The sequence below is a fragment of the Sarcophilus harrisii genome, chromosome 3 (assembly GCF_902635505.1).
Source record: "Sarcophilus harrisii chromosome 3, mSarHar1.11, whole genome shotgun sequence".
Classification (NCBI taxonomy): domain Eukaryota; kingdom Metazoa; phylum Chordata; class Mammalia; order Dasyuromorphia; family Dasyuridae; genus Sarcophilus; species Sarcophilus harrisii.
This window is the reverse complement of record NC_045428.1, coordinates 41,230,803-41,256,038: the sequence shown is the minus strand read 5'-3', so window position 1 is coordinate 41,256,038 and position 25,236 is coordinate 41,230,803. Positions and strand designations below refer to the sequence as shown.

Below are 25,236 nucleotides of genomic sequence, written 5' to 3'. Positions count from 1 at the left end.
AGCCAAGAAATGCTGAGTTCTCTTTTTAACACATTGTCTACTTCTGGTTTTGGGATGTGCCAGAACTTTTTGGCCAAAATCTTTGAAATGTTGCTTAGCCTGTTGTTCCATGATTAATCCATTTCTCTGACTCACCAGTCAGAAGCAAGATTGAATAAATCAACCTAAAATATACAATATGTGTTAGATTGATGTGAAAGTTCTTTTTTTTTTATACTATGAAAAATTTGCCTGTGAATTATGCTTCCAGCCAAACCTTTTACTTTTATGCACACATTCATTAATAAAGCTATTTAGGTGCCAACTCTAAGCTAGACTCACTAGATTTCAGAGTATTAATGATAAGTGCCCTATATTTAAAAACTGCTGTAAAACCAGGGATTATTTAATTACTACTTATTCAGGATGATATTGTCATGGAATAGTAGATTCTCCGAATCTTAGACCAGAAAGGACCTCAGAGGTTGTAGGAGCATAGATTTAGATTTAGAAGGAACCTTCAGAGACCAGCTAGTTCAACATCCTCTTTTTTTTAAAATGGTATTTTATTTTTCTAAAAACATTCAAAAATAGTTTTCAGCATTGAACTTCATAAAAGCTAGTATTCTCTTCCCCTTTCCCCTCACCAAGATAACAAGCAATCTGATATAGATTAAACATGTGCAGTTCTTCTAAACATATTTCTACATTTGCCATGCTGCACACACAAAAAAGTCAGATCAAAAGAAAAAAAAAATGAGAGGAAAAAACCAAGCAAAACAAATAACACCACAAAAATGGTAAAAATTCTATGCTTTAGGGCAGCTAGTTGAACCTGAGTTCAATGACCCTGGGCAAGTCACTTAACCCCAGTTGCCTGGGAAGGAAAAAAAAAAAATTCTATGCTTTGATTTATATTCAGTCCTCATAGTTCTTTCTCTGGATGTGGATGGCACTTTCCATCACAAGTCTCTTGGAATTGCCTCATTTCACCTCATTTCAACATCTTCTTTTGACAGAAAAGGAACCTGAAGTATATATATATTTTTAAGTGACTTATTCCAGGTAGTAGAGTTTTAGAGCAAGCCTATGGCCTAGATCAAATTCCAAATGAAGCATTTTACCAGCTAGTCCTACTCATATAAAAATCCTCTCAAAGACATCTGTCTGAAGACCTTCCATGGGAGAGATTTCTTCTCCTCCAGAGGGAGGCCATTCTGTTTTTTGGAGGACAGCTTATGTTGTTAACAAAGCTTTTTTTTTTTTTTAATTTTCTTACATTTAGCCAAAATCTATTAATTTTCTCTATGACTTGCTGCTGCTCTCTGAAGCCAGACTGTTCTGTTAGGTGTGTGGGCAGGGTACTGTATCCCCAGTGTCATAGGTAGAGACTTTCTATCTTCCTGATGGAGTGTCTCTCTCTATCCAATATTCCTACTACCTTTGCTTTTTTTAGCCTTTAAAAAGTTAGATTCATAGTGAACTGTGGTATTTGAATTCTCAAAAGCCCTCTATCAATTCTAAAATGACATAGGCTAACCTGAGTTCCTTTATTCCCTCCTGCCCCCCATGCTCTCATTTCTGCCAAATGCCTGGCACATAATAGGTGCTGCATAAATGTTTATTGATTGATTGTGTCTTCCATCCTTCACTTCCCTCTTTCCCTCAAATGCATCTTTGGGATAAAATAGTCTTTAATTCTTGTATTGCATCATCTAGTAGTTCCTTTCACAGCCTGCTCTTCTTGTACTGGACATGACAGGACCAGTCAATATCCTTCCTCAAATGCATTGTCTAGAGTTCTGACTTGGGCAGAGTAAACTGAACTTTTTTTTTTTTTTTGGCATTCTATGCTTCTGGGGGCGTTTTGGTATATAGAGACCTGACCTTGGTGCTAAGAAGATTTGAATTCAAGTCCACTATGGATACATCATGATTCTATTTAATTTTTCAAGACAATGCTCTAAGACTCTAAATTGCAACAACAACAAAAAAAGGTCAAAGATAGCTCTTCAACTAGAATCCTTTACCATTAAAATCACAGGTGTAGTTCCTGTCCCCTCCGCTTCTATTAATGTCACCTAAGTTCAGATTAGTTTTACAAGTCCCACATCACACTGTTGGATGTAAGGTTTATGTTAAATCTTAGAGAGGCAAACTAGTCAACTTGAGAGTGGGATTGTACCTTTAAGTAAATTTGTAAATGCATATTTTGGAATTACAGGAAGAAAATCTCTTGTATTCTAGAGTGGAGAATATGTAAGAGAAGTTTTCTTAATAATAGGTTATTTCCTAAACTGAGAGCTAACGTGAAATTATGTTTCCCACTCTATCCAGTATTCACATTGTCTTGTCTTTGTAGCCTTTAAAAATTTAGAATCCAGCCCTTTTTGTAGTGGCCAGAAACTGGAAACTGAGTGGATGCCCATCAATTGGAGAATGGTTGGGTAAAATTGTGGTATATGAATGTTATGGAATATTATTGTTCGGTAAGAAATGACCAGCAGGATGATTTCAGAGAGGCTTGGAGAGAATTACATGAACTGATGCTGAGTGAAATGAGCAGAACCAAGAGATCATTATACACTTCAACAACAATACTATATTATGATCAATTCTGATGAACCTGGCCATCCTCAGCAATGAGATGATCCAAATTAGTTCCAATTGATCAGTAATGAACAGAACCAGCTATATCCAAAGAGAGAACTATGGGAAATGAGTGTGAACCACAACATAGCATTTCCGCTCTTTCAGTTATTGTTTGCTTGCATTTTTGTTTTCCTTCTCAGGGCTTTTTAACCTTCTTTCTAGATTCAATCTTTCTTGTGCAGCAAGATAACTGTCTAAATATGTATACATATATTGGAGTTAACATATACTTTAACATATTTAACATGTATTAAACTATCAGCCATCTAGGGAAAGGGGGTAGGGAGAAGGAGGGGAAAAGTTGGAACAGAAGGTTTTGCAAGGGTCAGTGTTGAAAAATTACCCATGAATATGTTTTGTAAATAAAAATATATATATATAAAAAGAATCCTAGTGAACTGTGGTGTTTGAATTCTCAAAAACCCCTGATTAGTCCCAGAACCACCTAGGCTAACCTTAGTTCCTTTATTCCCTTGTCCCCCTCTGCCCCCTCCCTTGTTTTCACTTCTGGAAAATGGGCTCTTGTTTTGCTATAAAATAACAGAAACCCATAAACCTGTGTTTAGATATTAATTCGTTTGGTTTGTTTCCAAATTTCTTCCTGAATCTAAGCTTGACAAAACAAGTCAGCATGTTTGTAGAGATCTGCGTGTTGCCCTGGTACACGAGATCTTGAAAAAGCTCCCTACATGTTTAATTTCTTCTAGGTGGCTCCAGACTGGATCCCACGGGTTCATTTGTCCCCACCAACACAAAGCAAGCCCTCTCAAACATGTTGCAGAGGCGTTCGGGTACCATGATGCAACCTCCCTCCATCCATGCAATCACATCCCAGCAGCAGCTGATTCAGATGAAACTCATGCAGCAGCAGCAACAGCAGCAGCAGCAGCAACAGCGACTCCTCAGACAGCAAGCCCAGACAAGACCTTTCCAGCAGGTTTGTCCCAGTCTGACACACAGAGCGTTGTGCATCTCAGCCCCTCCAGTAGCTAGTGTTTTGTGTGTGTGTGTGTGTATAACGTGCATTTTGCATGTGTGTTTCTCCATGCACTTACATGCACGAGCTTATGCACATACAAAGTACATGGGTACATTCATTTCACTATTTTGTATTGCTTCAGTAAGAGAAACTCTGGCTATTTCAGATTTATTAGCATATACAGATACTGTTAGATTGCTTTAAAAGTAGATGATACTCTTTTGTCATTCACAAGATACTAAATAAGGGGCAAGATCCTTCCCTAATTAATTCTCCCTCTGTTCTAATCTCTTCCCTGCTCTCTATCCCTTCAACCCTTGTGAACTGTCACCAAAATACTGATTTGAAACTCCTTGAGGTCAGGGTCTAATCTGGTCTAATTTGAGCTTCTCTCACTGTACAGTGCCTTCTAATGGACTTTCAGTATTGTAAATATCCCATCAGCTTCATTGACTTACTCTTCCATGCTTACAGGATAAATAAAACTCTACTAGGTTTTGTGGAATTTATAGGATTTTGGATAAAGAAAGTCTTCAGCCTTTTAAAAATACATACAGGAAGAAAAGTAAGAGTTTAAAAAAATTTACAGGCTCAAGAAGAGACATAGATAAAGATAATTCTACTGTATTATATAAATTGGATTTGGGAAATAAAAATAGAATTGTTTATTGGGTTGGGTTAGGAAACAACGGAAAGCAGATATTAATATATATAGTTGTGTGTAAGAAACCTTTGTGCGGAAAAATCCAAACTCAGGAAACAAGAAAAACAGATAATAAGTCATGTTTCTAAAGTATTCACTGCTTTGCACAAAGACTCTCCAGAGCCTGTTTGAGTAGCGTGTTATCTTCATACATTTCAAATATATTGCGTGACTTAAACAGCTTTTCAGCTATACATTTACTGGATAATATTGGAGTCTGGCTCTGCTTTTCTGAACAAGGGATGAGTTTCCATTAAATTCTAGTGGAAAAAGATTAGAAATAAAATAATCATGGAGAGGAAGGAACTAAACTCACAATTTGGGGGAAAGGGCATTTTAAGGAAAGGAGAAGTGGTAAAACAGGAAAAACTTGAATGTAAAAAAAGACCCATTTTTAATCACAGGTAGATACATACCCTCCATTTACAGTGTTTATCATTAACTCATTTCTGACTTTTGTCCTCAGGTTAGACAGGAGTTGCTGCATATAGTATGTTCACAAATCTTGATAGGTCTCTAGTTTTCTCAAGATCAGACCAAGATGTAAATTATGCTTGTCCAAGGGGAGTAAGAGCCAATAAAGAACCCAAAAGGTGTTTACCTCTTATTGGAGACAAACAAATGATAGAACAGATACAAAATGCATTGCAGACCTTCAAAGGCAGCATAAATGCTAGTTATTGTTATGAATATTATATAACAAGAAAACTTGCACCAGTAGGAAGTCAATATGTTCTCTATGATGTAGATTCTTAGAGAACTGCTTAGATGTGAAGTGACTTGTCCAGGGCCTTCTTGTTATTATTCATCCCTGACTCTTTGTGACCCTTTTGGGGTTTTCTTAGTAAGATAAAGGGTAGTTAACCATTCACCTTCACCTTCACTCCAGACTCAGGGTTTTATTCACTGCCCAGAGTTATACGATCAGTATGTGCCAGAGGTATTCTTGATGTCCAGTCTTCCTGGTTCCAAAGCTAACTATCCATTATCTCACATTGCCTCCATTAACTTTACCATACATTCAACAAATGTTTATGAAATCGCTCCTGTATGTAATTCGCTAAACTAGATACTGGGAGAACAGAAATGAAGAGAACAATAAAATATAATTCTATTTCAATCAATAGCACTTGACAACTTATTGGATGGAGGACAAGGAGAAATCAAGGCTGACCTGAAGTTTAGAATGGAAAGAGTGGCGCCATTGACAAAGAGAGGGAAATCAGGAGAATGATTTGAGGGAAAAGAATAAATTTAGTCTTAAACATCCTGAATTTAAGGTGTTGGTGTTATGTACAGCAAATGTTCAGTGGGAAATTGGGATAGTTTTGATAGAATGCCTTCCTTGAGGGCAAGAATAATTCCATTTTTGTCTTTTGAATCTTCAGTAGTTATCATAGTGCCTAGAGTATAATAGGTAAATAAATAAATAATAGGTAAATAAATCCCTGTCCAGTGGTTAAAACAAACCTCCCAAAATAAGTTAAAGATGGAAATGTGAAAAGTGGGAGTCATCCCTATAGAGTTGATAGTGTTAATTTCTAAAGTCATTAAAGCTAAATTCTGAAAGTTTGATTATGTCAAAATGCCTTCTAATGGGTTTGTTTGTTTTTTTAATCTACTAAATTAAAAGCAACTTGACAACTCTCTTGCTCTCTTTCAAAGTATAATTATGCCATCTGACTATTTTCAGCAATGTGCAAAATATCTGTATATGAATCGTGGCAGACAAGTTTCTTTAAAATTCATTTTTTAAGGGATCTTAAAACAAAAGCAAATCTGGGATCAAGGTCAGCCTCCTCACAGGTAGTCGTCAGTTGATTTAAGGGGACCCTGGAATATCCTAGTGCACCCAAAGCATCATTCTTAAGGGACTTGAAATTCTATCCTTTGTCACATTGCCAGTAGTTTCAGAGGAGTCTGAAGCTATATTTTATAGCTGATACCTCCAAACCTCCAGTATGGACAAGCACTGTATCACATCTTGGGAGGTGAAGCTGAGCAAAGAAATGTGACAGACTATGGAATAGGTTCCAAGCCCATTTCATTTCTGCCAACTGCCTCTTTCTCTCTCCCTCCCTCTCTGTTTCTTGTCTCTATGTGATTCTGTGTCTGTGTATCTCTTGTCTGTCTGTCTGTCTCCCTCTTCCTCTCTCTCCATCTCCCTCTTCCTTTCTCCCTCTCCTTTTCCCTCTTGCTGTCCCTGTCCCCCTCCATCTCTCCCCTCCTCCCTCTTTTTCCTTACCTCCCCATTCCCTATCTATATATTTTTCTCCTCTAGCTTTCCCATTTCCCTCCTTCCCTTTCCCTTTCCTTCTGTCTCCCTCTATTTTCTACCTTCCTCTTATTTTTCTCTCTCCATCCCCCTTCTCTTTCTTTGACTCTTTTCTCCTTTACCTTTCTCATTTTCCCTCCATTTTTCTTTCTCTCCTCTCCCCTCCCTTTCCTTCTGTCTTTCTTCCTGTTTCTCTTTCCATCTATACTATTGATAATCCAGGGAGACTCCTCCACCCTACATTTACCCCCCCAGCCCAGGAGAAATATTGCAAGATTACCCCCTTTGGAGGAGTAATTGTCAATTTTATGTTTATATGAATATTGTTAAGGACTATATTTTTATAACATAACTGTCATTCTTAATAGATATATATGTGATTAAATTTAAAATTCCCTTTATTTCCATCAATGGGTAATTCAATAACTAATAGTAATTCATTTTATATGGCATTGGTTTGTTCAGTACTAAGCTTAGAATTCCCATGTATTCTAAAATTTTAATTATAGTCATTAAATGACTCTTTTTAAAGAAAAGAATTGTAGTTTATCTTAGCTCTTATATTCAGGGCCAGACTAGATATTTAAGGAATCCTGGTACCCCAGTAGATTTAGTAGCACAGCAGGATTCTAGTCAAATAGGTTCATTATCTTTAAAGGGGGGGAGATATCTTTAATTAGGTGATAGGAATCTTTCTTTTTTTTTATCCCCAGTATTGTCCATATAGTTGGTGCTTAATAAATGTTGAATTTAATTGCATTTAATTAATTTAGTTGACAAATCACAAAATCAAGATATTAGATTGGTATCATTTATTTATTCATTATTGTGTATTTTTAATAGTTACAGAGGGAGAATGGGAATTTGAAGGGATGGGTCAAGATTGGAAAGTGATTTTGCCACATAGAGAACTTAACAGTGAAGGGCTCTGTGGAATTTGGAAATGTGAAGGGGAAGAACAGCTCATGGGTATCATGTGGACATTGATTCTTGGGTTGTGGTGAACAAAGCGGGGTGGTTGGAGAGAGAAGAGGACAAATAGGTTTCCTTTTGATTTTGCCTTATGCTCGTGAAACTCTCAAGGACATGTTAAACAAATTTGATAAATAAAAATATGAATGTTAAATTATTCAAGTTTAAGAAAATCTCCTAAAATTCATGTACATTCTTCAAATTTACAGTGTTAAATTATTCACATCAAGTGAATCTTTTCCCAAAGTTCACATAGATTTTTGAAATTTAGAAGAATTTATAGAACATTTGAAAAAACAAGTGTCTAAGTTCTGGTTTTTTATTAAGAAAATTTGCTTAAGTTAAGATTTCAGGGATTTTCACATCCATACATGTATTGAACATATACACAGTTCAATTCATTATATCACATGCTATGTGCAAGGCACTGTGCTTAAAGCTAAGGAGTTCATGACAAAAAGCCCAAACATCCTATGTCTTCAAAGAGATCACATGTTTCTAGGAAGATACACTAAGTATAGAGACAAGTGAAATATGACTTAAGAAAGCAGGCTGGGAGATGATCAATGAGTCCTACGAATATAGAATTAGGAACTTTCATGGAAGTAGCTGGCACTTTGAGTTGAGCCCTTCTGGAGCTTTAACAAAACTACATCTGAACTAGTTCAAAACAAAATATATGAAATAGAGCTTCGTGACTTTAAGAGGATGATTATTTCAGTAATTTTAGGTATTATTGAAAACATAATGTTGTAATAAGAAACAGAATAGGCAAAAGTAGAACAATGGATAACGTTGGTGTTGGAGTAGAAGGGTTTGGGATCATATGCTGCTTTGGATACATACAATCAGGGATACTGGACAAGTCCCTTAACCTTTGATTGCCCCAGACTATCCTCTAAGACTATAAAAATACAGACGAATTACAAATCTGCTTTGGTAAGAGGGACTTTCTATAGTATAATTTCTTTTGCCAATGATATCAGAGATCTGGACCATAAACAAAAAGGAGGAAAAAAAAAAGCGACCCAGGAGTTTTGCCCATTGGATCAGTTTAACTAAAAATGTATGACCTTATGTCTAAGCATTCTTGTAAAATAAATTAATCCTTCAACCATGAGCTTATATAAATAGTTTATATATAGTCTGCTGTCAGGTGTTTGGGTTGTTTTTAAAAATGTTAGCTCATAAGTCAAGGGTGAATGAATAGACCCTCTCCCCCCCCCCACACACACACTTCTAGTGTGAAAAAAAAAATTTTTTTTATATAGAATTAAACTTTTAAAGGCCTTATTCTGTCTACTTACTCCCAAGGGAAATATTAGCCTTAACTAATGCTGAATGAATGAAACTGTACATGAATAAAATAGCAAGCACAACCTTAAAATTAAAACAGGATTCAAAATAGGAGTGCATTAAGAGGAGGCAGATTGGCCTTTCCTGTGTCTTCCTCCAAAAAGCCTTAAAGCAAAAGTCCTGAGAACCCTTGATTATTTTCTGTAACTTTCTGTGAAAATCTGCATTTGCACTTCCCACCCTCCTACTCCATACAAAATCAACAACCACAGCAATCCTTCCCCCACCAATGTCATGATAACCATCTTAACAAAATCTCCTCACTGTTTTGATAACTATCTTAACCACCCCCCTGATATTATAATAAACAAATTAACCAACCCTGTTCCCCCGCAAAGATGTAATAACTATCTTAACCAATGGTTCCAATATTATAATCACCATCTTAACCAATACCCTCCCTCTCTGTTATGATAACCTTCTTATCCCCATTCCTCTCCAAAATATTATAATTAACCAACCAGGGTATTATTGTTTGAATGAAATCATGATATTGTTGCTCTGGGTGTGTTCTCAACAAACAGGCCAGTTTTGATCCAGACCCATGATCTTTTCAGCATTAGGAACTCTCAAATTGGAAATTTCTACCACACATGTTGGATGCAAATCATCCACTCATCTGGAGCTTACATCTTTACAAAGTTATCTAGGAATGCTAAAAGGTTAAGTCATTTTAAAAACGGGGACTTGTTAATCTTTAGAGTATCTTATATAATAAATAGCTCTTTTTGTATTAAAAAGAGGCTTCCTAGTTTGCCTCATATTTTTGTAAATTTTACGTTGAAGACCAAAGGAATTTCTTCCTGCCATTCTTTCTGTATATCTGATTGAAGTAGTACTGTCACCTAACACATAAGGTACCATGCCCTGTGGCTTCTCAAGGGTATGAATACAAAGGAAAGGCAAAAACTTTCCTGGCTTTCCTGGAACTTGCATTCTATGGAGAAGACAACAATTAACCAAAAAAAAAAAAAAAAATTATTAAGCACCTACTATGTGCCCAGGAATTTTGGTAAGAGTCTGGGATGCAAAAAAGAATCAAAAAACAGTTCCTTTCCCTCAAGAACTTTGCAGTCTAATGAGGGACAAAACAGGCAAACAAATACATAGAAAGCAAAATGTATGCTAAGAAACATATATATATATATATATATATATATATATATATATACACACACACACACACAAAGAGAAATAGGAAGACCCTAAAATCAAGAGAGGTTGGGGAAAGCTTCCTGTAAAAGGTGGAGTTTTAGTTGGAAATTAGGGAAGAATCAAGAGTAAGAGCAGAAGAGAAAGAACATTCTAAGTATGGGAAATGAGCAGAGAAAATGCCCAAAGCCAAGAAATGGGACACAGGAGGGCAGTGTACTCATTGAGGAGTAGGATATAAAAACACTAGAAAGATAGAAGGGAGGATAGGTTATGAAGGGCATCAAATGCCAAACAAAACATTTGTATTTGCTCCTGGAGGCAATCTAGAGCCATTGGAATTTATTGAGCTTGAGGAAGGTGATATAATGAGACCTGTGCTTTGGGAAAATTGCTTTAGAGGCTGAATGAGAATGGCTTGATGTGGGGAGACACTTAAACAGCACATACAAGATGATGGTTGATGGAAGGAAAGCTTGAAGGGAATGGCACTAGATGCCAGGGAGCCTTTGAAAGGCCTCCTGGTAGAAACTGGTGGCTGAGATGAATGTTGAAGGAAACCAGGAATCCCAAGAGGCAGCGGTGAAAAGGGAGAACCTGTTGGACATGGAAGGAAGTCAGTATGAAAGCATGGAGGGAAAAGATGGATCATTGTGTGTGATGAGTGGCAAGGAGAACAAGATGTGAAGGTGTGTAATTGCACACTGTGCAAAAAACCTAGAAAATGAGAAAGAAAAGCTTCAAATGCTCAAAGAAGTTTAAAACTTAATTCTATAGACAAGAGGGAGCTTTCTCAGGAGTAGGAATTTTCTGACCTTCCTTTCTTTAAGTGGGAAAAATCACCACTCATGGAAAGAATTAGACAGTCCCCAACTTTGTTTCTTTGCATCTATGTACATTTACATTAAGGTGGGTGTGGATTGCTCTCCAATAGCTTGTCCCCTGTAGCTAGACAAGATATAGAGAGGATCAATTGAAGATACTCTCAGAGGGAAGTCACCGAAGACCAGCAAAGCTTTCTTAAAGAAAACGCAATTTTAGCAGAGCCCGGAAGGAAGCCAGGAAATCCTATTGGTGGCAGATTTGGGGATTTTGTGCCCTTCCTGAATGCTCTCCTTTCCACACTGTCCTCCCAGCAGTTGCCAGCATATTCCAGAAACAGCTATTGGTGGGGATAGCTGATTAGGATTAATTGATCAAATTAATTCCTTGCCTAAGCAGATTGAGTAGTACCTTTTTATGAATATTTGTCATGGAGAGACCTTTACAATCTTCTCTTTACAATCTATACTTGCCTAACTGATGTTCACTAGACAGAACATCTCACCTCCTGCTTGTCTGCTTTTGCTTGGGATATTCTACAAGCCTGGAATTCTGTTTCTCTCACTCCTGCCTCTTAGAACCTCCAGCTTTCAGGCCCTGCTTATGGTCCACTTGCTACAAGAGGCCCTTCCTGATCATCCCGGGCCTACCCCCAAACTTCTTTGTATATATTTTATCTTCATATATCTATGTATGCGTTTTTCCCAACTGCTTACCTCCCCAACCCCTCCTTGAGGGTAAGAACTGTTTTAGTTTTGGGTTTTTGTGTCCAATCTATCAGTTTATTAAATGCCTAGAGTTTCAAAGGAATTTGATTGACATTTAATAAATAATAATAAATAACTGCATGAATCTCTTTCTCCCTTCTTCTATCCTTCCCTCTTTAACTCCTCTTTCTCCCTCCTTCTCTCACTTCCCCCCCTTTTTTCTCCCTCTCTCTGCACCCCCTCTTTTTCTTTCCCTTCCCTTCTATTTGTCCTCCCACACACACATACACACACTCCATTACTTTTTTCATTCTTCAGTATATCATATTTGGAGGACTAGAATGTCTAGAACCCTTTTATGTACATACATATATATATATCCATTTTAGAATTTCTTTAAGAAATACACATACATGCTATCATTGTATCATCATATAAATATGTGTTAAGGGGTTGTAATACTTGTGAGTTTTTTAGTATAATCAAATCCTGAGCTGTTAAGATTCTGATCAAATCCAATATTACACAAGAAAACTGATTCTTTCTGGCTCATATCAGTGGACAGTGGAGTACAATGATGAGGGATTAAGGATGTTTGCTAAGAGGTTGGGCATGTGGTGTCCCATAGGTGTGCTTTTATCTATTATTATTATGCTTTTATCCAGTTGCAACATAATTAAACCTTAGAATTTCTTCTTCCTGTGCAGAACTGATGGGGGATAGTAGTCTTTCTATTTCACAAGTAGGACTTCCGTGGGAATATTTTCTTTTCCAAACAGTTGTTTGATTATCTACAGCTAAACAAGAAAATGTGTGATGAGTAATATAAAACATTCTTGGAAAAAACAGTTAATTACTTGAAACTTTTTTCTTACTCATTTTCTCATTCGAGGAATTTGGATTTCTTGAATGTGCCACATTCATTACTCATGCTACAAAACTGATTTCTTGGAAACTCCAGCCTGCAGGAAAGCTATTTGAAAGATTATTAAGATTATGCAAGAGAGTTGTCTAGTTGATCCCTAGTTTACTGAGCTTCGCCTAGAAGTTCAGATTTGTTCCTTGCTTAGCAGTGGGTAAACTTTGGAAGCCTGATACTGCTATACATACCACCCCTTTGGTGCTTCCCCTTAAAATATCTGAGATGATTTTATGCAGCTGATCCTCAAGATATGAATTTCTGGATCCTTGAATATTTGAGGTTTTCCCCATCTTGCTTCCTAATTGGTGACATCACGAGTCAGAGATAAGCAGGTCTTATCTTTTAACCTTTGAGGGCATATTGAGTAAACTATCATCCTTTCCCAATTTGGCCTTTGACAAAGCTGGCAAAACCACATCCCGAAATCTCCAGTGAAGCATGTAATTTTTCCTGTTTACTTAATGGATTAATTCTCCTCCTATATCATCTTGAGAAAAAGTATTGACAATGTTCAAATTATTTATTTGAGGATGTTAACAAAACATGTAAGCACAGTGGTTGGATAAGAGAGGGGAGAACTGGTTCCCATTTATTGTAAATTATATTTACATTGATCTTTACATTCCCATTTATCGCTTCAGTATATATTTACTGTTCATACAGTGACAAGAATAGGTTCATTGCTTAGGAAATTTAAGCTATTACTCTCTAAATAATTTACAGAATAAATTTGCATTCCTGTACAGTTGAGAGGGTTTTGCCTCTCTCCCTTATGCAAGAGTAAGTGTTCAAGTTAATTCTTGGCGTGTCAATTGGTCCATTTACAACTTTGACATCAGTCCAAAAATGACTAAACATGGAATTCCTTTAACTAACAAAGGAGCAGTGACTAAACAAGTTATTAGCTGTCTTTATCTAAAACTGGCTCAGGGGTAGTACCTAAACAGTGCTGTTCTTGAGTTTGGCAACTAAGATATCCTACTTTTCTTTTTGTGGTTAATTGACTCTGAAACTAAAGCTATGATCTAATGGAGTTTGTATTTTTAAAAGATAAAAACAGCATATAGCATATATCCTGGCAGAGCACATGCCATGATTTCATGGTTTTGCTACTAAATAGTTACCCAACAGAACCTAGGGCCATATTGGCTTAAGAATTGAACCAAGGGGAACTTTGATCTCCTATCATGTTATCAGATGTAGGGCAGATGCATTTGCTGCATTTTGAAGAACCTTAATTCTCCTTTCCATGTTTGGACCACCAAATGGGTCTAATGAATTCTTAGAAGAGAAGTCCCCTTGGCTCCCATTAAAGAAAGTTGGGATAACCCAAAATGTTCTTTAATCAAAGAGGTATTGATAATAAGACCCAAGTAGAGATTGGTTTATATTTATTGCTTTAAATGAGAAAGTTCATATTTCATATGTATTATAGCTATACCAATCCAAATAGGAGAAAAGAAATCTTATGTATATTGTCTATCATTTTCTTACTGTCCCCTTTCTATAGGACTTCTGTAACTCTGCCGTGCCCCTTCAGGATGGCTTTGACAACATAATGGTAACACCTGCCGTGATTTCCTTTTTATGTATATATATAACATATTCTATATATTATATATATATACACACATACATGCACACACACATTTATTATGACTCGGTCATTTTAACGCCAAAGTGAAGAACAGAAGAATATTCCTTAAACCTACTGCTGATAGAGTTGAGCCCCACAGCTATTTGTCTGAAATCTACCTCAGAGGATATAAAACATTTATGACCCCATGCCCACTAAACTATGTTCTAATAGGCCTAGATTGTCACTTAGGCTAACTTTAATCACAATCGGCTTTTCATTGTCAATCAACATGCTATTGATGAATATATAATTTTCATGTCTGGCCTTTGTAGCATGTGTTCTTTTCCTCTTTTTGTGACTTTTTTTTTTAATCACTTGCAGAGGAATGCATGGCTTGTTGCTTTATTGGCCAATTTTCAGATAATGAATAATATATTATAAAAATCCCTTATGTTAGACAGGAAGCATCAGATTTATTTTTTGAACTATATAAAAAAAAGAATTTTTTAAAAGTTCTTTTCTGTAGGATTCGTTGCATGTATATTTTAAGACTTCTGATACAGTACTGGAACAGATAGTGCATGTTTTCATTAAATTATTACTTTCTGTAGCAGCTACATGAATCCCAAAGTTTTTTCAGTAGAACTAGGGCAAATCTGAAATATGAGCATAAATTAACACATTTCCATGGCTAATTTCATGTCTAGTATATTTCATGGTTTTTGTTTTGTTTTTACAGTTGAAAATAACTGCTTAGCTATGTTTTATGATGAATTTTTTTGGTTGCAATGTTTGTGTACTCTGTGTTTTTTTCAGCAGAGAGAAATTTGAAAAAATTTCCTGTAAACACTAATTGCTTATAACTTTTATATTTGATCCTTTAAAATATACAGGATGCAGGTGGGGGTTCTATTTTTAAATGGGGCTTAAAATTATTAAATTTAAACACATTTGAGACTTCAATCTTACTTTAAAATATAATAGTTCATATCTTTTAGATATATGATCATTGGTAGCAATAGGAAGGATGAAAAGTCTTCCCTAATTTCAAGATGATGATGATGACTTGTGAATTTCATTATATATCATTTCTCTACCATATTTTCAAATCATCAGATATTTTAGTTCAACAGGCAAATTTTGCTGTTGTGGCAAAAAATTAGCCAAATTAAGTCTGAATTTCTGATTTGAATATGATCATTTCCGGTGGTCTTTCTGTTTTTTGAAATTTTCCAGTGCTATGAGGAATATGTGATCTGCAAGCTGATAATTTTCATTTCCACATTATGTGTCAGTATTGTGGTAAAGAAAAGTCAATCCATTCGTAACCTTATCTGGTATTTTTGTTTTGGTGATCCAATAAAATGTGAGGATCCATGTCCCTGAAAATTGACATTTCATTAATTAACAGTAAGCCAGATGAGCTTACAGAGAAAAACTATTTAAAACTTGTAATTTAAAGATTTTTCTCAATAGTAATAATAGCTAGCATTTTACATAGTGCTTAATGTGTGCCAGGCACAGTGCTAAGCACTTTCCATGTGTTGACTCATTTGAGTCTCACATTGGGAATCAGGTGCTGCTATTATTCCCTCTTTACAGATAATTAAAATGGGGACGAGAAAGATGTTGACTTGTCTAGCCCACACTATTAAGTGTACTAGGCAAGATTTGAATTCAAATTCTCTCAAATCCAGGACCTAATCCACCCTATCACCTACCTACCTTTAGGATCCAATTTGCAATTACTAGAACCCAAACTAAACCAGAACCCAAAAAGATAGTTGTTCTCAAAAGAAATTTTCATTTCTTAAGAAATCTTAAGAAAAACTTGATTCTGTATGGCAAAGTAGAAAAAACATTTAGGTGTCTTATTGGGAGTGAATCCCAGCTTTGCTCTGAGAGAATTTGGCCAACTCATTTTATCTTCTGGGTCTCAGTTTTCCTCATCTCTTAAATGAGAGATTTGAATGAAATGTCTCTGGCTCTAAATCCTTTGATCCTTTACTTATGTAGATTTTGTTTGGCCTTGCTGCTGAGATTGAGTTGCCTCTTACTTGGGCAATCACAAATCAATCAACATCTAACCAGTAACCTATAAAATTTGCCTATCAGGTATTTAAAGTGTGTGTGTGTTTTATGAACAGATGAATAAAACGCATGGTTTTTAGGCTACAGGTGCTGGGATGCTTATAAAAAAGCAAATCACTAAAGAAAATTAAAACTGATTAGTAGTGACTGATTCAATAAGACCACGCCCCGCTTAATCTTCCAAAATATTAAATTTCAGTGTATACCTGTGGTTAACTTATTTTATTGGACAGCAAAATCTCTTTTAGAAAGTTCACTTCATGGTTTGCTCACTTGAGTTGACGGAGCTATTTCTGATGGGAGAATACCTGGATATCTAATATTCTGAAGAGCAAATCTGAACATTTGTTAGGATTTATTTTCATTAGATTGTTGTTTATAAAATACTTAATTCTGATAAGTCAAAATTTTCCCAAATGTAAGAATTAAGAAATATGTTTGAGAGCACAAAAATAATTATTTTTCACTGAAGTCAGAAGTTGTTTTGACAAATGTGGAAAATAAAAAATATCAGTATTATCATTTAGTGGAAAAAGCATTCCCTAACAGTCAAGAGTTTTGTACCCCACTGACTGAGAATCAAGACCTCTGGACCCTACTAGTTGAGAGTTAAGAGCTCTGGGTTCCACTAACTGAGAGTCAAGTCCTAGCTCTGCCAATATCTGGTTTTTTGATTTTAGAGAAGTCTCTTACTCCTGTGAGACTCGATTTCTTCATCTTCAAAATGAGAGAAGAAGGGACTAAATGACCTCTAAGAGGTCCCTTTCAATTTTAAATCTAAATATTCTCTAAGATTCCTTCTAGTTTTAAAATTCTATTCATATGTGAAACATAAGTTTAAAGTAAATTATGATTTAAAAAATGAAACTGAAGTTTGCTTTTGAATCATTGAGGTAGAAGCATAAATGTAGGTTGAATTAACCTGCCCCTTCCCCCACATATAAAATGATTACTCACATTGACATAGCATGTGTAGATAGATGGATATTTGGATAGAGGTGGATAGATAGGTGACAGAAGGAGAGTTTGGTAGAAGGCTTCTTAAGAAAGATAGATAATAGAAGCAAAGTTGTAAGTTTCAGATAATTTTAAAAAATCAGTTCCACTGGAACTGACTTCTTTGTAGAATATAGACCAGAATCAGGAGATGCCTCAGAGTCCACATCTAGTCCATCCTATCTCTGAACCCATTATGCAGTAGTGTGGTACAGTTAAGAGAAGGCTGGATTCAAATCTTAGCACTTCTACCTACTAACTCTGATTTCTGGGACAAGTCAGTCATTAAAGCTCTCCAGATTTCAGTTTCTTTAAATAAAGAAATGAAGAAGTTGAGCTTGATCTCCAAGATCTCCTCCAGTTTTTAAATCTGTAATTTATATGATTTAGATATTGTTGTTCATTTGAAGGACATCCTTGTAGGCAAAGTCCCTGACCCACTGACACTACCCATTCTACATTTAGATCACTTTAATTGAAATACATTTCTTTACTTTAAGCTTAATCCATTGCTTTCAGTTCTCCCCTTGGGGTCAGCAAAGCAGAACAAGTTAATCCTTCTTTCAGAAACAGCTCTTAAAATACTTAGAGAGAGCTGTCCCATCTCCCCCTAGTCTGCTCCCTTCCATACATATTCAAATGGCTGTAATTCAAAGTCCATCACCCTTCTGGTTATCCCCTCCAACTTGTTAATATTCTTGGTCACATGGGATACCCAAATTTGGTCTGATATAAACAGAAAATAATCAGACTTTATATCAATACTTTTTCTACGTTGCTAATTTGAGAAGTTTTAGATGAAATGAGGGATTTTTGACCAATTTAGATTCCTTTTTCACTGGCTCTGATGATCCAGCATATGGAAAGGCAAGGGACCAAAAATCAGGATAGATTTGGGAACTGCCTCTCACAACAGTTCTTGAAGTTATCCAATTTTAAATCTTTTCATCTATGAATCCAGGCTAGAATTGTTTATAAAATCCCAAGGCACATCAAAAAGCCATTTTTCTATCAATTTAATGCTATCACATATACTTCTTTCCCTTTCCAAGACAGAAGGAGAAGCAGGCATATGGTATTGTTGATATGACATGTCACTCAGTGTTCCAGGTTTTCTCTCATTTCGTGAAAAATTTTCATTTCATGAAAAAAAATGACACGGACACACATGGTCTTTCCTACTCTTTCAGGAATTTTAAAGAGAACTGATCTCTGAATCAGTCACTAAGCTCTTTCAGCTTTTATTTCAGAAATAAAAAGGGGATGTTAAACTACCTATCTCAAAGGGATGTTGTAAAAAAAATCAAATCAAATATTATAAGCAATAAAGTTAAATTATTTCACTAAAGATTTACTTATTAGCTCCTTAACAACATAAATTACTGAAAATCTCACAAGACATCTTTGGGTTTAAGAGCTAGATTTCTTTTTTCAGGATTATGCCATAAATCCAAATCATTCTGGCTATTATTGATTGGTCAACAATAGATCCCAATCCAAGCCCCATTTGGTCATTATTTGGGCCCTGGTTGACTCAGAGTGAGTGTAAATAATAATTGTATCTGTTTTGGCTAGAAACCCTGAGATCGTCCCCTCCCAGATTAACTTTTTTAATAGATAAAAGAGGTCATTCTTTGCCTCAAGGAGTACTTAGCCTTTGTAAGCTAAGGTCTTGGCCAGGTCTCAATTTATTTGAAGCAGTGTCCATCCAGGGAATTAAAGCTAGATAAAAAGAAATGAGGCAAAGAATGACCTCTTTTATCTATTAAAAAAAATCAATCTAGGAGGGGAAGATCTCAGGGCCTTGTAGAACTTTGTATGGAGAAAAACAAAAATCTTGGTAGGGATATGATACGGCTAATAATGATCAGAAGTTTTTTAGAAGTCTCATATAGTATACATACTCCATCAAGTATGGATTCTCCTTTTAGAAATTTTTTTTCTTATACATACATATAAAATGACCCAATGCATAACACAAAGAAAGCTTCTCTCCTCCTATCTATAAGTATTTCAGTGCTTAATATTAAAAACTAATTTTCCTCCTTTGTTTATTTCAAAAAAGAGAGTGCCACATGAGTACTAAATGTTATAGTTTTGCATTCACATATTCCTATGTAGGGCCCTATTCCTACTACCACAATCATCATTTTGTTATAATACCAAGTAAAAAACAACTACTGAAGTATCCCCAAGTTCCTAAAAGCACCTAGTCATGGGATGCTAGTAAGTTATGGACCTTACTAAGGAAGACATATCTATTAAGTTCTTCATATTGGCAAGCTAGGGAACACAGAATTAGGTATCTCTTTTTTATAGATGCATTGCTATTTTCTGGGACACTAGATCATTATTGAATGGAACTAGTGGAATAGACACTAAGTGTTCTGATTATATTGGTCTTCAGTGTTGCTTCAGTGGAAGTTTCCATTGGTCATTGGAATGCACCAACTTTAGTCTTGAAATAGAGACAAATTGCAGCTTTTGAAGGCAATTGTGAAGCCATTTTTTAGTGAAATTCAGTTTTACTAGTTTCGCTGTCCCCCTTTTCACATTTTTAAAAATTGTTTTTAGGTTCTTGGCCAAAAAGCTTCTAAGAGCTCTTGATGACTTCATAAGATTGCTTTGCAAACCTTTTAATATATCATTTATTTAAGTAAAATCACAAATGATGGTTAAGGGTTGAGTGCCTGGTGGACTCCTCACCTTTCTCTCCGTAGTGCTGTGTTGTACTCAAAATGGGAAATATCCTCCAAACCCACTCAGCTGAGCAAACAATAAAAGTGATTTGTTTCTGTGTTTCCCTCTGCTAGGTAGTCTGTGGTCTTCCTCGATAAACAGCCACCTGCATAGAAAGTTGATGGCATATCTTTGGGGGGAAAAAGGAAATACTGTAATCTTTTCATTTAACTAACCTGTACTCTGTGATGAGAATATGTAGCCTTTTTTAATTATAGATTCCTCGGAAATTTGGTGAAACCAAAGGGCTCCTCCTCAGACTGATAATTTACATGCATAAAATAAAATAGGTAGGATTAGAAAAGAAACCAATTATGTTAAAATGCAACTATTGAATGTTTTAAGTCACAAACCCTGGCTATGAATCCCTAGTTTATAGTTATCAGTAATAATGCCCAGGAATTCCAACACAACTGTTTGTGTTATGATCCAAACAATTGTTTCTGATTTCTTTTCCAGGGTCAGCCCCTAGACCAGGCTGCCATTTTTCCTCCACAAGTACGACCATCGTCCCAACTTCCTCAGTATTCAGGGTTGCAACAGGCACAGGTACTTGGTTTCTTAATTCTTTAGACATCATTGATTTTTTTTTTTTAGAGCTAATGGAGATATAAATGTAATTTTTGTTCTTGCCTCTTTCTTAACTGGATTTCAGAGAGCCTTCTAAGGTTCCTGGCTCTGGATTCAAATTCCACCTGTGTGGTCTTGGACAAGTAACTTAGACATGATCTTCAATTTCTCCCTTGGTTTAACAGACCCAGTTAAGTGATAGAGTAGATAGAGCACTGGAAGTCAGAACTCCTGAATTCCAATCTGATCTCAACAAATACCATAAACAAGTAATTTGACCTCTGTCTGCCTCAGTTTCCTCATCTGTAAAATGGGGATAATCATGGCATCCAGAGTTATCTTAAGGATCAGAGGACGTAATATATGTAAAGTGCTTTGCAAACTTTAAAGTTCTATGTATATGCTAACATTATTAAAATCAGAGGGTTGGAATTAGCTGGTTTCAGAGATCCTTTCTGGATTTGGATCTATGGCCAAATCTAGACCTATGTTTGTTTTTCTTGTTATAGTTTTTCCTGAAGCTAAAAGCGCGGTTGTTTGTGCCAGTAACTCTGGAGTTGCTCTTTTACTATGGGGGATTCTTTCCCTTGCAGGCAATGCCTCATGGATATACCATGTATAGTACTCAGATGCCTCTCCAACCACAGCAACAGGCTGGTGGGGTGGTCCTCTCCCCCGGCTACAATCCGAGAACATATCCAGCCACACATTCCAACCCAGCACTGATGGAGAGGCTCCGGCAGATGCAGCAGCAACCGCCAAGTGGGTACATCCAGCAGCAGGCCGCCGCCGCCGCCGCCTACCTTCAGCCCCTGCCAGGATCTCAAAGGTGAGGCTGCAGGTACCACGCCAACCCAAAGTGATTTTTGACTCTGTCCAGGATTTTATAGTCATTGTCTCAAATAAAAGAGGATCTAGCTGCTCAGGGGACCTTAATTTCCTCATTCTGTAACATGGAGCTGGTTGTCACTAGTTGCAAAAAAAAAATTACTTTTCAACCTTGAGATGCTATATATATTTTATAGATTAGAAAACTGATGATACTCCTCCTCCCCATCATCATCCGAGTAAATAGTTGTTTGTTTGTTTGTTTTATTGAAGACTTAGGTCTTAATTCTTAGCATCTAAGGCAAAGCAACAAGCATTTATTATGCAATTACTGTATACTAGTCACTGTGCTATAACACTGGGAGTGTAAAGACAAGAAAGAAAGACAGTAAATTCCTTCAAGGAATTTGCATCTTTTCAAACTTAATTTAAAATGAAGGTAACTTATCTAGCCCAAAGTAGGATATAGAATTGGTGATTGGTGGTGGTAGTTAAAAGGTAGTTTAAACATATACCGTGGTTAACTATAAGTTAAGTCCATAATCTTCTTTCTTTTGATGAAGAATTAGCTTTAAACTTCACTGAGAGAGAGGATTTTTATTAACTTGGGCAGCAATGCCCAATTGTGCTATAGCTCCTTGGGAGATAAAAAGCCATAAGTTTTGATAAGACAGTGGTTGTATTTGTCATCATGAAATATTATAGATTGGACCTAGGAGCCCCCATCAGAGATTTTTTTTCCCATTGAAACAATTTTGTGAGGTCTTAATGTTACTTTAAGTAATAAAGCTCCTTGGACAGTGTCCTAGGCCTTCTTTGTGAAGATTTTCCCACTTGCAATGGGTAGTATTAAAAACTCCACTGTATTAAATCAAATACTCTGTTAAAGTGGCTTCTAATAAAGTATAATTATTTCAATTTTTAAAATAAGCTATGATTTACAGAATTATTAGTTAATAGGTAAAAAGTCATTCATTTGAAAAATAAAAATTTAATTTTTCAAGAGTCTAGTTTCTTAATCACTGAACTTTCATTTTATAAACAGCTTAGTGGAAGAAATGTTGTAGTTACTTCCAAATGCAGAGAGCCACCTGCCTTTAGAAGGTTATCTTGCTGTGCTGATTAGGCTTAATTATAAAGCCATATATATCTTCATCTTGAGAAGACGAACCAAACTCCTCAGGTCCATAAAGATGTTCTGTGTTGTGATTTTTAAAAAAATTCTAGTGTAATTAGCTTCTATTACAATCCTATAATATTTTAATTAATATTATAATTAGGATAAAATACATTATAATTACTAAATCCTGTATTTTATTGTGTATATTTAAAAATATTATTCTCAAAAGAGGAGGCAAGAGTCCATAGACTTTTTCAGGCTCCCATTACAGAAAAAAGTTACAATGATCATCTTATAGTTATATTGTCACTTGAATCTGTCAGTAAAAGCATGGAATATTCAGATTGTACCACCAAATGTTTTTTATGTAATACATTTGAAATTTGTTATTTGTGTTTCAATTGCAATTTGAAGGGATGTCATATTTGTTTTCACTTTCCAGACTTACCCATCAACCTTTACAACAAAGTCCTTTGGTTGGCGGGGGACTGGATGCCGTATTGACCACTGCACCCCATCCAAACCTCAATTCTGTGCCATTGCCTCAAGACCAGATGAGACAGAGACAGCAGCAAATCAGACAACAGAGGCTCCTTCAGGTGGGGGACCATGAGATCAGTGAAAGAGATAGCGCACAATCCTGCTGTTATTGAACTATATAAATAGAGACAAGTTTCTAGGAATGTTTGTATCTCTGCAGGGGAGGAGCTAGCCCAACACAGTAGTTAGAACTGAATGAAGAGTAATTCTTTCTTCCTGTGTTATTGCCTATCAGTAATAACAACAATAAACGACATTTATATAAAGTAAAGCACTTTATATGTGCTATCTCATTTGAACCTCACAACAACCTTAGGAAGCAGATTCTATTATATATTCCCATTTTATAAATGGGAAAACTTAGACTAAAAGTTTAGGCAATTTGCCCAAAGACACATAGCTAATTAGTGTTTGAGGGAACATTTGAACTCTGGTCTTCCTGACTTCAAATCAAGTAATATATTATTCATTTAGCTGCCTTTAATGTGAGAAGTAAGGGTAAAATAGATTTTTCCAGGGAGGACCTCACAGTAACTCTCCTGTCTTGGAGGATCTGGGCTGTGTGCAAATTGGGGTCACTGAAGTTTTGAAGGTCTGATCCTTAGCTGAACAAATTTAAAAAAAATAAATAAAACAACTGAATTGTTAGCTTTCTGGAGCCAATCTGAAGAATTGTTTCACATTAAATATTTCATTTTCAGTGGCAATAATCTCTAAACCAGAAAAAGTGAAAAGTGAGAAAGTATATTATATAGCAATTTTCTGGGGTCCTTTTCAGGTCTATATTTGTTTATGTCTGTATGACTTTGATTTATCAGTTAGAATGCCAGGTTGTTCATTTTAAACAGGGAAGTGGGAGGGGACTAGATTCCTTATGTCTGCCATATCCCATTTTCATATCAAGATATTTAAGAAACTGAATTTGTAATAAAAACAAAAGTGCAAAGTGGGTATTAAATTAGAACATGGAAGTTGTATATTAAGCCATTAAGGAAAAAATAGCAACTCAGTAGTTTAGCAATCAAGCCTTTTGCTCATCTAAACTTCTTGCAGAGCACTTCCATCTCATGAGCTCTCTGTTTATGTTACATTGGCCTGCATTCATTCCTTCTACCTCCATGACTTTGTTTCCCACATCTGCAATTCACTGTCCCCTCACATCCAACCCTGAATGTCCTCAGCTTCCTTCTGTCTTTTGCTTAGGCACTATCTCTTCTAGGATGTCTTTCCCGATACTTCTTTTAACTTGTCTACAAATATTTCTGCAGTATTCCTGTTAAAATTATAGGCATTGTTTCTGTGCTACTCAATAATAATACTTATACCCATTTGATACTTGCAATCAGTGTTTGGTTTTTTGGCTTTTTTTTTTTTTTTTTTTTTTTGGTCCAACTGTGCCTTTTTCATTTGGCACACATTGAAAAGTTAGAACTTTCGGATTTTTTTTTTTTTGAGATGTCACATAGATCACTACCCCTTGGTTATCACAAAATTACTTCAAGATAAACTTGTTACAAGACATTTCAGTTTATCTGATACAAAATATACTTACATTTCAGTTTATCTGATACAAAATTACATTAGTGCCTCCTTGGTAGGTTTTTTGGAAATATTAATCATTTATTGAAATTTGAAAAAAAGAAAAAAAAAAGCTGATAGTCTAAGCAGTTCACTGATAAATCTTATAACTACTATAGCTACTGAATCTTTGTTTTTAAGGATTTTTCTTGAAATAAAAATGTAGTTACTATTTTTTGCTTTTTGACTAGTTAGATTTCCTTATATAATCTCTTCCCTTTACTTTTTGCAGAGAGCTACCTCTTACAACCAACAATTTTTTAAAAGAAAGAAGGGAAAAAAACTTAACAAAACCAAATGATGAATTTTTACTGATAACTTATGTTCTATACTTAAAATATTGTCCTCTTTCTCCCTTGTCCCCTCTTCAAAAGAATGGGGAAAATTTCTTCTCATATTTCTTCTTTGGAATCAAGCTTGTACTTCATATTCTTACTAATATTTACTTTTTATTATTTTGTAGTTATTGGCTTTTTGATTTACATTATTGTGATAGTGTTGGGTATATTATTTCCTTGGTTCTACATAGTTCTCTTTGTTTTAATTCACTTAAGCTATTTCACACTTTTCTATATTCATTTTATCCATAGTTGTTTTTTAAATAATGCAGTAATATTCCATTTCATTTATGTACCATAGTTTGTTTAGCCATTTCCCCAATCAAGAAGAATCTAAC

At 35.6% G+C, this 25,236-nt stretch overlaps 1 protein-coding gene across 14 annotated transcripts in view; it reads left to right on the top strand.

Annotated features, from left to right (window-relative positions):
- MED12L (mediator complex subunit 12L) overlaps positions 1 to 25,236 on the top strand; it is a 370,226-nt gene that overhangs the window by 330,081 nt on the left and 14,909 nt on the right. For 10 of the 14 annotated variants that reach the window (XM_031957753.1, XM_031957757.1, XM_031957758.1 and 7 more), the window contains 5 exons: positions 3,339 to 3,568; positions 14,030 to 14,080; positions 20,384 to 20,473; positions 21,088 to 21,323; positions 22,885 to 23,041. In XM_031957753.1, the coding sequence (XP_031813613.1) occupies positions 3,339 to 3,568; positions 14,030 to 14,080; positions 20,384 to 20,473; positions 21,088 to 21,323; positions 22,885 to 23,041 (764 nt within the window). The remainder of the gene's footprint in view (positions 1 to 3,338; positions 3,569 to 14,029; positions 14,081 to 20,383; positions 20,474 to 21,087; positions 21,324 to 22,884; positions 23,042 to 25,236) is intronic. The other 4 variants (XM_031957759.1, XM_031957765.1, XM_031957764.1 and 1 more) reach the window with 1 other exon arrangement.